We start from the raw sequence: 11,744 nt of genomic DNA, 5'->3' as shown, positions 1-11,744 counted from the left end.
GCTTTGGCCGGAGCTTGCGATGAACCGTGAGAAGGGACAGATGGGAAATAATATGTTTAAAGCGAAATATTGCATTTATCTTGGATTTAAAGCTGACATTATTGATAATTAAAATGAACTTTGACTGAATGACTATCTAAACTCTCTAATTTCCGTACAGTACAAAAATGTAGTACTTAAAAAAGCAGACATGTCGAATCTGGACAAGGAACACAGCTTGCCCCCTATTTTTCTGACTGTGACCCTTGGAAGATCAAAATATCGTTTATGGTAAGCAACCAACTCCTTGCCATGTATGACAACTAGCTTATTGAATTATCTATCAGTATTCGTTTTTTCAGTCACTGGAAAAGAGCACTCACGAGAAAACAACACGAGGTAATCTGAAAAATTCATAGCTTTTGATTGATAAAGGAAAACTCTTGACTTCCTATTGTAGTTAAATCCAACAGGCATAGCATACAGCTACCAGATAAAATACTTCAAAACTATCGTTCTCTAAGATTAATTAAGGCTACTTCCGTTTAACGAGCAGTGGAAATTCTGTAAGACAAGTTCCACATTCCACCCTAAAGTTGCTCACAATTCGAATCTGGTATACAAAAGTTCTTCTTCAGGTAAATATCATCAATTCTCACTGTCTTTTATGACGTCAAGTCCGGTGCTTATGTAATCCACTAAATGTAACATCGAGCTACAAAAAAAATTAAAAAAACATCAATTAATTAAGCCAATAAAATATCTCAAGAAGGCATCACGTGAGAGAGAAAGCCAATCGCGTCAAAAATTGTACGGTGTAATAACACTGATGTATTTCTAGGACCATGAACAAAACCAAAATTGCTTGGTGCGCAAGTGACCAGCCACTGAGAAGTTTGTTAATGCCGTATGTAGAAAAGAGTTGTTGCTAAGACCTTCTAGGATTCTGCAGTTTACCATCTCATGGATATGCAGTTTATCGCAACTTCAATTCGCGATATTTACAAATGACTCTATCATCATACGAAATTGTATGCTTTTCTAGTACTCGCTTACAAGCAAAGCATTTTACAATATGTTTAAATTTCATTTTTGGCTTTTAAATGACAGTGAGAAATATAACGGGTTGGTCCTGACTTGGAACCCACCGCAGCACTGAGAAGAGATACGCTCACAAGCCTACCACTCGATTTGAACGAAAACTTGAGCCATGAGATACTTTATATGCGAGTTCTACTGGAAATGCGCCTTCATAAAGATAACAAATGAAATGTACAGTGAAAAATAACATGCTACAAACCTTTGAATGTTTATCGCACCAACTCGGCGTGACACGCTGTTTATAAATTCTAAAATAAATAACAACCAAAAACGTATTTTTTTCATCCTATTGCAACCAAGCAATTTAAGAAACCCAGTCTAACATTTGGGGCAAAATGAATTATGTTAAAAGTTTATTTGATCAGAATTAACAAGCATGTGCAGCTAGAGGCTAAAAACAGACTTGTCTCTAGTGCAGCAAGTTTTCTTCAAAATATTTGAAACCCCCCCCCCCCCCCCCAATCAGCAAATGAAGAAATAAATAGACGAAAAAGGAACAATTCCAAAACCAAATATTCTGGACACAATCTGAATACGTACTTTGACTGGCATCAGCTGATTGAAAACATTTGACGATGGGATAAAATACCGTATTTCTATACTCGATACGGGTAGATACTGATGTTGGGATGCCATTGCATCAATGTATAGATACACTAATAACCATCAATGACAATGCAAAGGTTAAAATAATGGAGGCTTACCTTGACACTGAGTCACTAAAGAATCTGCATCGTCCCAAATCCGATGTCCGTGAAGAAGATATTTTGTATACGTAAAATACTGTTGCATTCGCTCGAACATTTCAGTCTGAATGGGCACCATCTGCCCCATAGTCAGCATTTTCTCATAACTTCCATTGCTTATTGAACTGTTAGCACTGCCGAAAGATGCAACGCTGCCCGTATGAGAAGACGTTGGTGACATCGGTGAGGGTGTCCCGGTGCTCCTATGAATCAGATGTTTGACAGTGTCATTTAAATAGTGTCATTCCTGTCTAAAGTCTTGGAACAACAACGTTAATTCTCAAGGGCGAATTCGGCCATTCCTCGTTCCCCCGGGTAAAAAGATCGTTTTATTATAAATGACGTAGAAGATTGGGGGTACATTTTTTCGTGTGAGTTGGATAATAGTTTCCTAGACCCTCAACATTGCTTTGACTGGAAAGGGGGTGGAAGTAGCAGGATGGAAAGGGGGTGGAAGTAGCAGGATTCGGGAATCTAGAAGAAAAACATAAAAACACAACGCAAATTGCTGGTTGTATCAAGTAACTGTTGGCATTGTAGCTCATAAAATTTTCTACCAACAGTGATTTGCAAGCCTATTGCCGTATGATCCCTGCAGCCGATTGCAGCCTGGAAAAGCAATTGACATACCACGAAACTTCATCTATTTACGTCATATTCACCACGATGTATTTACACTTGAAAAATTGGTCAACAATTATTTCATACAGAGAGGAAACAACCGATCGGAAGCTTCCATTTCGCACATGACTAATTTGTAAATAATATATTGAAATTAGAAAGATAAGGAGATCCCTCTATTAAGGTAATACCATTTCTATGAAATGCCTAGCAGTTGTTAATGATGCACGTTATATTACAAAAATATAAATGAAAATACCATACCCTTTTATATTTACTCTTTGTGGCGACCGATGAACTTTAAAATACTCTGAAAGCAGCTGAAACAAAATATGATATAATGAGATAGTAACATAAGACTTTCTTCAAAACTTATTATTGAGAAAAGTAAAAAAATCGGTTTAAAATTCACACACTTTGCTTAAATGCACTATGTCCCGTTAGTCAACAGTTTAGAAATTAGCAATTAGCTTTGCAGCTCGTTTATGATCCAGAAAATATTGCAAATTAGCCTTACGTTGCCGATTTGATACGCAACAATAACTATTGTTTAGTCCAACCCATGGACAATTTAAATGGCCAGCGAAATGCGTCGGGACATGGCGCCTGTAAGCTACCAACCTCCCAGACATTACAATTGATATTAAAATGCCGTTCAAGTTATATTCGAACAGGATGGTGCCCTTTAAGTTTTCTTGATTGACCTATCTGTACACTGCTTTACATTTCTGTTACTTTAATATACGATAACATCATAGGATAAAGTCTTATGCCAGTCCTCTTAGGCTATTTACTAACCAGCGTATCAGACTGATTCGCATGGAGAAATACCAATACATGAAAATTACGGAGGAGTTATACACAGCCTCATATTCACTCAAAGGTTTGTCAGGTACCTGTTTTTTTTTGCATAAAAAGGCCGTTTATTCGGCTATGATTAACTTCCTAGTGAGAACTGGTTCTATCTAGATGCACACTGGGTCCTCGAGGCGATAATGACAAACAAAACTATAGAGTTGGAACACACCTTTGAATAACGTGCTGCAGAATCCTTTTTTATTGCATATAACTTGAAATATAAAATACTCTGCAATCGCAAACTGCAATGAAAATGAACTGATTATTACTTACTAAAATGCAACAAAAAGCAAATTTTCCAAAAAGCAAAATATATTGCATACACATTTCTCACTCATTAATTTTGTGGTAATTTGTCGAACTCCAGCATGACTTACAGATAATTAAAAGGGCATAAAATCATGGCTTTGTTGCCAGAGAAAGAAATAAGGAACTTGATCTTTTTTATACAGCGAATTTAAGAGACTTACCATAGATATATAAATCGAGCATCATATTTCGAAAGGTTATTGTTTTCTTTCTTTCCATATTGATTAACGACATATCTATAAAAAAATTTGTTTATAGAAAAAAAAGTCCAGTTAAAAACGAAAACAATTTCTAAATATTAAGCGGAAATACTAAGCGGAAATATTAGAGCGGAAATATTAAAGCGGAAATTTTGCGGCACAAGTAAGATTTACATTTCAAATATTCCACAAGGCAACCCAAAAGGTTAACAAGAGCCCGGAAGACGTGGCAACCACACGGTGAATGACCGCAATAAAAGCCAACGGAAAACAAATGCCACACCCGAACTCCGCCTTTTTTACTTTGTTTTTGAGAATGGTTTTTAAAGGTTAAGGAAATTATCCGGAATGGAGAGCTCTTTCTGGACTTGTCTCTATTATTGGCGAGTAACGCTGTCTTTACTATTGGCGACAAAATTATAATTAATCGAGAGAAACCAAAAATATGAGAAAACCGATTGCTGGGCACACAAAGATAAAAATCAACTCCCTAGCAAAAATGTACAAAGCTAAAAAATGAATGCTTTGAAAACAATTCGCTAAATATAGCTTGTCTCGTGCTAAGAGCGAATCGAGGTCTTTTGAGCGATTGCGTATGGACAAAAAAGACAGAGGCAATTGCTTACTCGACTAAATCTATACACTGTGACGTTATACACATGTATTCTTCTGTACCAAGTTTTGTTCCCTAGAAAACAAGAACATCTAATTAGAAAACAAAAAGCAATTTGTAAAGATTAAAAATGGCAATGGATTGAATACTCCCTTATCCTCTTACTCATTTCTTCAGTGATCCTTGTTATGTCTATGATAGAATTCTGGCTGATGAATTCAATGATAGAATTATCCTAACTTTTATACGAAAACTTAATAAATTATACAGATGAGATTAAGCAGCGTTTTGAAAGACTCTCTGAGATAAAAGGAGATTTGAAGTTTAGCTTGCCCAGCAGACAGGATAAAGGCTGTGTTTTGGTTTCGTAAGAAGATCAAGGGGTGGAAGAGTCTTGGGCACAATGAGTTCTTTATAAACAGAGCCTATATGCAAATATGATATGTGTGGCAGGCTAATACATGATTTTATATGCTTAAAAATCAAACTTTTAAAACGTAAATAAATAATAGTCCAATAAATAACAAAAATCAACAATTTAAGAAAAGACCTTCACTGCAGGTGCTACGTAGAGTAGAAAGTTCAAGGCACAGCTCACCATTTTACCAGTTATCTCCATGCCAACAAGATACTGGATATACTGTAAAACTGCGTCGATATATTTTGGGGCCCGTTCACTTGCGTCCTGAAGAGAAAGCAATGCATAGCTTGGAGTTAATAAAACAAAAAAGGAGAAAAAATAAGAATCGATTATGAAAAGAGAGCGTTCATGATGTAACCATGAATTAAAATAATCAAAGCAAAAGAATACAAGAAAAACGGGAAAATATTTATTTCATATAATTTATTATCGTTACAGTATTGAAAAAGAAACTCATTGAAACAAAGCCTCGTTATTGTTATTGAAACAAAACCATATTATTACCAACTATGCAGCGTTAGGAAATAATCTTCAGCTGATATTGTGCAACAGTTCAAAATGACAAAGGAATTTCACTCCTTGAATTTATATGCTTGAAAAAAGTAGTGATAAAATCTAATTGACGACGCACATCCAAAGATAACCCTAGATAGATTCTTTAATAAATAAATAGACGGGAAATTCCAAATAAATTAAAGCAAACAATGTACTAACCAGGCAATCAGCAATATGTTTACTTCGTTTACCCAAGTTTAAATATTCAACGTAAGATGTCTTGTATCTGGAAGAAAGTCCTTAAAGTTATCTCTAGAGCATAAATAATGAACAAAAATAAACAAAACAATGCTTTTAAATAATCAGCTAACACTTTCCTATGCAGATATTCAAGTAAAATAGTTATCAAAGAACAAAAGAATTAAAAAATTAAAAGTTACCTGAATACTAAATAAATTAAAAAATGGAAAATGAATAATTGAATAAATGATTTTGCATTATAGCATATTATATATAATATCTATTATTTTATACCATACCATTTAATATTCTACACTATTATTATCGAATTATATCATATCATTGGATTACATAAAATTATATTGGCTTTGAAAAAACAAGCCATGCAAATTGGCTTTTCAAGCTTGCAGCGCCAACAAAATTATATCAGATATATTGATATATATATAAATAGTTTATATGGCTTGCAAAAGGATTAATGAAACTTACGCGCCAAGTCGAATTGGATCCCTTCCAGAGTCTTTTTGTAATGCTCCGCACATACCACACACATTAGGATATGTGTTTTTAGAACATCTCTCCCATTCTTTCCTTTTGACCCCTCGCCCTTCCAAAATCCTTTTTGCTTTCTTGTCCTTTCCAACGTCTTTGGCTTGTTTACAAGATGAGGAACAGTTTGAACTAGTGTCAGTATCCATATTATCGGGATGTCCATCGACACTACATAACGCAAGAAAAAAGAAATCTTATTTTCTACATTTACTTTAATTTCTACTTTTTACAGCAAAGCCTACATGACAAGATAACCCATATTAGCTTAAATATATTAACATAATAAACAGCAGAATCTCTCAACCTGGTGTCCGATTTGTATTTCGTTTAATCTCGATTCGATGAGAAAATCCTGAGAGGAGTAACATTTGGCAAAGTATTCCTTTTGATGCCATTTCATGATGTCAAAACTGCATATAAGTAACCAAAAGTTAGTCATGGTTTTTCCTTTTTGGTAAATTGGCGTTCATTGTTGATCAAAAGACGTTTTCTCACAACGAAAAAAGGCGTGGCCAAAACGTTTCACCCCCTCCCCTCAGCATTGAGTTCACAGACTCTACCCCCCCCCCCCCTCTACCACAGCCATGTCCATAAACATTAGCTCAGTGCTCATAAACACAACAAAGAACTTCAATAAAACTTTCCCTTGAGAAATATGTGGTTTTTCAAAACTTAAAGACTCATTGCTAACAATGGCCCTTTGCGAGCGTGGCGACGATTCAAACAATGGCAGCAAACTTCTATGGATTAACCAAAATTGATTTCAGACTGTCTAAAAATCCATTATGGGATGCTTGCTTAGCGCAATGGCTCAATGTTAGCAATGAGTCTTTAAGAAAGCTTCTAAAAAGAAAAGACGTCGTTCTTCCCCAGTGAGAAAACAAAGAAATTTTACCATCCTCTGCCGACTTTGTGAGCTTGTTCATCCTGGAAACAAAATAAATTTTTATCAGCATTTATATAAATAACGAAGTTAATAGCTTGGTAGGCTATACATAAAAAATCATCATCATTGGTATCGTATAGCTTTAAAACTCTTTCTTTCCGTTGACTTCACCCAAGCAAGGTTCTCAAATCCACAAATAATCAAACTCAAAACTTCAAATTTAAAAATCGAATAACAAAATGTGACTGCAAAATACAAAGTTCCCTGAAAAGGACGTCGAATATTGAAATAAAAACATTTCTGCCACAATGATTGTAACCACAGTAACCGAGACAACAAACTGAATTTGCTTCTTGCTAATTTAAAAAAACAAGTTGCTAAACCATTGCCACATTAAATTACTACAAGACAACTTAACTCGTATTTGTGTATATCATAATTGCAATTTGCCAAAGAGGATTTAACTTCTTGCCTATTACAAAAATAAACTGAATCCTACTGTCGCTTACTCGCCATGAAAAACTGCATGACCCACTTACCTCTTGGGGTTTCACTATCTTTGGGATCCTCATATTGGGTAACGGTTTGCGTACCTATCAAAAGCCAGCAGTTAGTAAGTATAGAAAACTAATATTGTTATCGATTCAACATCCAGTACGTTTGTAGAAGCATCCTAGAGTCAATATGGTGTTAATACTTTTGAATTCTATAGAGATATAACCATATGATCATGTAACTGTGTTACTCTGCTATTCAACATAACTTATGACAACACTGCTTATGTGTTACAAAACCTAAAAGGGATGATCCCTGAACGCAGTGTTCCTCTTTGAGTGATTGATAGTGTGGATAAAAGTTAAGTGTCCCTCATCAATAAAAACATACGCTGAAATGAAACGGTTACGACCTCAAGATGATTTGGTAACTTTTTACACAAAATGCTCTTAATCTTAAAGTTCAAACCCTTCCATATGCCTAGATTTATACGATTCACAAAAACTGATTGAAATGCAACAAGGAAAAAGGGAAACGCAATTGGGTCAGGGTATCAATTCCTTTTCAAAAAGTAACTTAGTAAGAGCAGCTAAAAATGATCGCAGCTTTAGGCCATGATTGTATACAGTTTGGCATCATATACCCAGTTTGTTTCAAAAGCTAGATCATTCATAAATCAACTTAATTCATTCTGCTTAGACCTATCTAGAATTATTTGCAATGGCTTTTAAAGCAGCGGAAAAGACATGACGCTATCAAAGGTGAAACTATAAATCTCACTTTTAAAATGCATTTTAGCTTCGCTAGCTCAGTAACATTCTAAGTAAAATGCTAAGATATCAGTATTGCACCTTTCAATGGGAACATCAGAGGGCAATCGATATCTTAATACATTGCATGGTAACGCTAGCAGAAACACTTTTTTGGTAGATACTTGATTAATTACAGAGCTGCTGCCAGGCTTCAGAACACAAGGCTTTCGCGAAAATTCCTTACATATTTTACAAAAAAGACCTGACGTGAATTGTCTTTTTAAAGTATTATCGATAGGTGAGACAAACAACCAAAAAGCAGCATCGCTTATAAACTTTGAAGCCGTTACAGAAAAATACACTCATTCATTGCAAATAAAAGTGCATTTGTGTAGGAGTCACATAAGCCCAATTGAAAAACCTGTAGCCACCTAAGTATTCTTCACTTCGAAGGTATCAGTTTTCACAACAATTTTTTTATATTTCAACAATGAGTTCTAACGATGCCAATTCTTAATACGTTTTGACTATTCGGAGAAAAAAGTTCAAAAAATAAGTTGATGAAACTTACTTTTTCTGTTACTTGGTTAACTTCAGTGGGGGTTTCACTCATAATTTCTTCTTTAACTATTGAATCTACTTCAGTCTTAATGTCTTCTTGTTTAGCACTGGGAATCCTTAACAGCTGGGAAATATTTATCTTCACTACGAGAAGATTTTCAGTGGGAGCAGTCAACTTTGAGGAGTTCGGTGTTTCAAAGCCTAAATTGCTGTCATCACTTTGATCAATGCCTGAAACAATACCAGAACTGTTTTTCTTCTTAATTTTGATTCGTTTGGTTTTGTTAGTACTCATTCGTGGACTTTGCTGATAGTTAGAATCACTTTGTGACATACTTGATGAAGTCCGTTTTCGTGAATTAATTTTCGTAAGAGTTTCACTCTTTTTCTTTGACACATCAGTGCTTTTAGTCCTATCTTTATCTACGTGTGCTTCTTCAGTGTCTTGCTTCAACCCAAAACTAAGATCCTTCTTTGCGACTGCATTAACCGGGGTTCCTTGAATTTGTTTACCTGACACTCTGGCCTCAGGCCTGAGAGGCGAGGGAGTCCGCATTACATCAACTGGTTCTTCATCCTCGCTTGTTGTTTTGTTAGATAATTCAGCCATTAAAGATTTGATCTGTTCGATGTCTTTTCCCCCTGACTGTCGCGGCCTGTCATTTTTAACAGCACTAACACCTGGTTTTGCCTTACCCTTTGATCTACTGTTCTCAAGTGATTTTTTCTTTTTAGGCATTAAATTGTTGATATCTTTGCCTCTGATCTTTGGCGGTTTTTTTGGAGAACTTGTGGACGTTGTTTCCGAGCTAGTACTCTGTTTCCCAAAATGAACCTTTGCAAGTGAAATCCTAACTTTTAGTGGCCCAGTTTTTGAGGCTTTTACTGGCGTTTGGGGCTCTTTGGCTCCACTTCCAATCATCAATTTTTCGGGATTTACATACGGGAGGTCAAAATTTTTCTTTGTTGGCGAAATGATCTTTCTAAACCATTCCTGCTCAATGTCTTTTTTACTCTGGGGCTTTCCCTGCAAAGGCGTGGATGAACTATTTTTACCAAAGCTATTGAGACTGGAGTTCCCTAAACGATCTGCATCACTTCTATCGATGTTATTATTAGCAACAATACTGGCCGCTGGACGTTTTCCTCCCCTAGATCTATCAATACCAACAGAACTAGAGGAATCTACATCAGCAGATGCGAAGTTTAACGAGTCGATATTAACTGTTGGAACAGATGGTGTTTCAGCCTCCATTGCAATGATTGGGAAATTCGGACCAAACGGACTTTTCCCTATATTCATTATATCTGCAAAATCATCAACTTGACCTGTGTTTGGAAAATCGGGATCAAAAATGAATCTGTCCATTATATCATCCGCAAATGATGAGGGGTCTGTTAATTCTGCATTCATCGTTAATTCATTATCCGACCGAAAATGATTAGACGGGTTAATTTTGCCTTTGAATGGCGTATCAGTTCGTTCCATACTCGTTTCAATGTCTGTGGCTGGGTCAACTGACGTGAAATCTATGCGAGGCTCAGGTTGTAAGGGAGACTCTGGGTCCAAATGCGTTTCGGACAAGAGAATTGAGTCCTTAATATCCGATTCAATGTCAGTTAGATCATTGGCAAACGGTGAGATTTCCACGTCCCTCTTTACTTCTTTAGTAATGCTATTTAAAGGCGAAACTTGCCTCTCTAAAAACTCCCCACACATAACTTTGCCTCGCTGAGCTTTCTTGACAGGAGCATTTAAACTAGGTACACTTCTACCTTGGCTGTGTGGCGTTGAACTGTTTAGTGTATTTCCAGGTTCACTATTGAACATTAATGACGGAGTTTTCATGGCTTTCCGGCCTGAAGAGGATTCCGTCTCAGAGTCCGAGCTCTCACTGTCCGAAGAGGATTCAGAACTGCTGGCATCGCTTGAGGAGGACGAAGACGCCGATAGCCGTTGATTACTGAGAAAAAAAACAGAAACTTACAGTTAAAGGAATTCTTGCTAGTTTATGGCAATCATGCATCTTATGATAAATGTTTTCTTGTGCCATTAGCTTTCAAATTATAACTTACTAAAGAGAGATTCAGCACATAGGCATTAGGGCTACAGTGAAAACCTAAACCCAAGTATAAGATAAAGACTTAACGATAGCTAAGGTACGTTAGTGATGATTAGCTTAGGTACGTTAGTTTAACTTGACCTTGAGAACTGAAAGTACACTAACGGCGATAATAGAAAGATATCAACAGAGACAAGACAACTGATGTTGATTACTGGCGATAATCAATGTTTTGCTAGGTATGAAGAAATGACTTATGATTGTTGTGATTAAAGCAACGACAATAGCTTGAAGAAGAATGATGCCTAGTGATTGATCATTGAGGATGGTGGCTGATGATTTATGCCGATCACGGCTGATGATGCCTGATGATGTCTGATGATTGGTGACAACCAGCTGATGACTGATGGCGACGATGACAACAATTAAAAGAATCGATAAGAGTTCATAAATGAAGACAAAAGTAATGAGCAACCATTCTTACTCACCTGGCACCGAGAACAGCCTCCGGTTTCGTAATTCCCTACAAACCGCAAACAAATTCATTATATGATGGGTACGAGCTCGAGCTTTCAAGAATGTTACTACCTATTCAAAAAACCTATCTGTTTATTTCCTGCAGTAACTTTCAAAACACCCCATTAAAAAATCATATACTGTTTAGAATATGACGAAAGATCGCGACCCCATGAAATAAAAATGCTTACTTGATGTACATATGAAAATTCCAATGATTTAAATTCCTATGGAAATCCAAAAGTATGTAGTATGATGTTGTTTCGCTATTATGATCAATGTTATTCATGTTATTTCAAGTCGCTACTTAACAGAATTTATGAAAATGGCGCACGA

The 11,744-nt window shown here is 36.1% G+C and overlaps 1 protein-coding gene across 1 annotated transcript in view; it reads right to left on the bottom strand.

Moving 5' to 3' along the window:
• Window positions 1-379: 379 nt before the first annotated feature.
• LOC135685981 (uncharacterized) overlaps window positions 380-11,744 on the bottom strand; it is a 42,912-nt gene continuing 31,547 nt past the window's right edge. Inside the window, exons 12-25 of the mRNA XM_065202106.2 lie at window positions 11,381-11,415; window positions 8,840-10,793; window positions 7,561-7,614; window positions 7,031-7,062; window positions 6,073-6,303; window positions 5,563-5,629; window positions 5,026-5,112; window positions 4,441-4,502; window positions 3,776-3,850; window positions 3,475-3,547; window positions 2,712-2,767; window positions 1,785-2,029; window positions 1,280-1,328; window positions 380-694 (exon numbers count right to left, since the gene is read on the bottom strand). Of these exons, the coding sequence (XP_065058178.2) occupies window positions 628-694; window positions 1,280-1,328; window positions 1,785-2,029; window positions 2,712-2,767; window positions 3,475-3,547; window positions 3,776-3,850; window positions 4,441-4,502; window positions 5,026-5,112; window positions 5,563-5,629; window positions 6,073-6,303; window positions 7,031-7,062; window positions 7,561-7,614; window positions 8,840-10,793; window positions 11,381-11,415 (3,087 nt within the window). The 3' untranslated portion in view covers window positions 380-627. The remainder of the gene's footprint in view (window positions 695-1,279; window positions 1,329-1,784; window positions 2,030-2,711; window positions 2,768-3,474; window positions 3,548-3,775; window positions 3,851-4,440; window positions 4,503-5,025; window positions 5,113-5,562; window positions 5,630-6,072; window positions 6,304-7,030; window positions 7,063-7,560; window positions 7,615-8,839; window positions 10,794-11,380; window positions 11,416-11,744) is intronic.

This window comes from Rhopilema esculentum, chromosome 6 (genome assembly GCF_057945365.1).
Source record: "Rhopilema esculentum isolate cy_ngs chromosome 6, ASM5794536v1, whole genome shotgun sequence".
Classification (NCBI taxonomy): domain Eukaryota; kingdom Metazoa; phylum Cnidaria; class Scyphozoa; order Rhizostomeae; family Rhizostomatidae; genus Rhopilema; species Rhopilema esculentum.
Note: the sequence above shows the minus strand (reverse complement) of the source record. Positions and strands in the feature narration are given on the sequence as shown.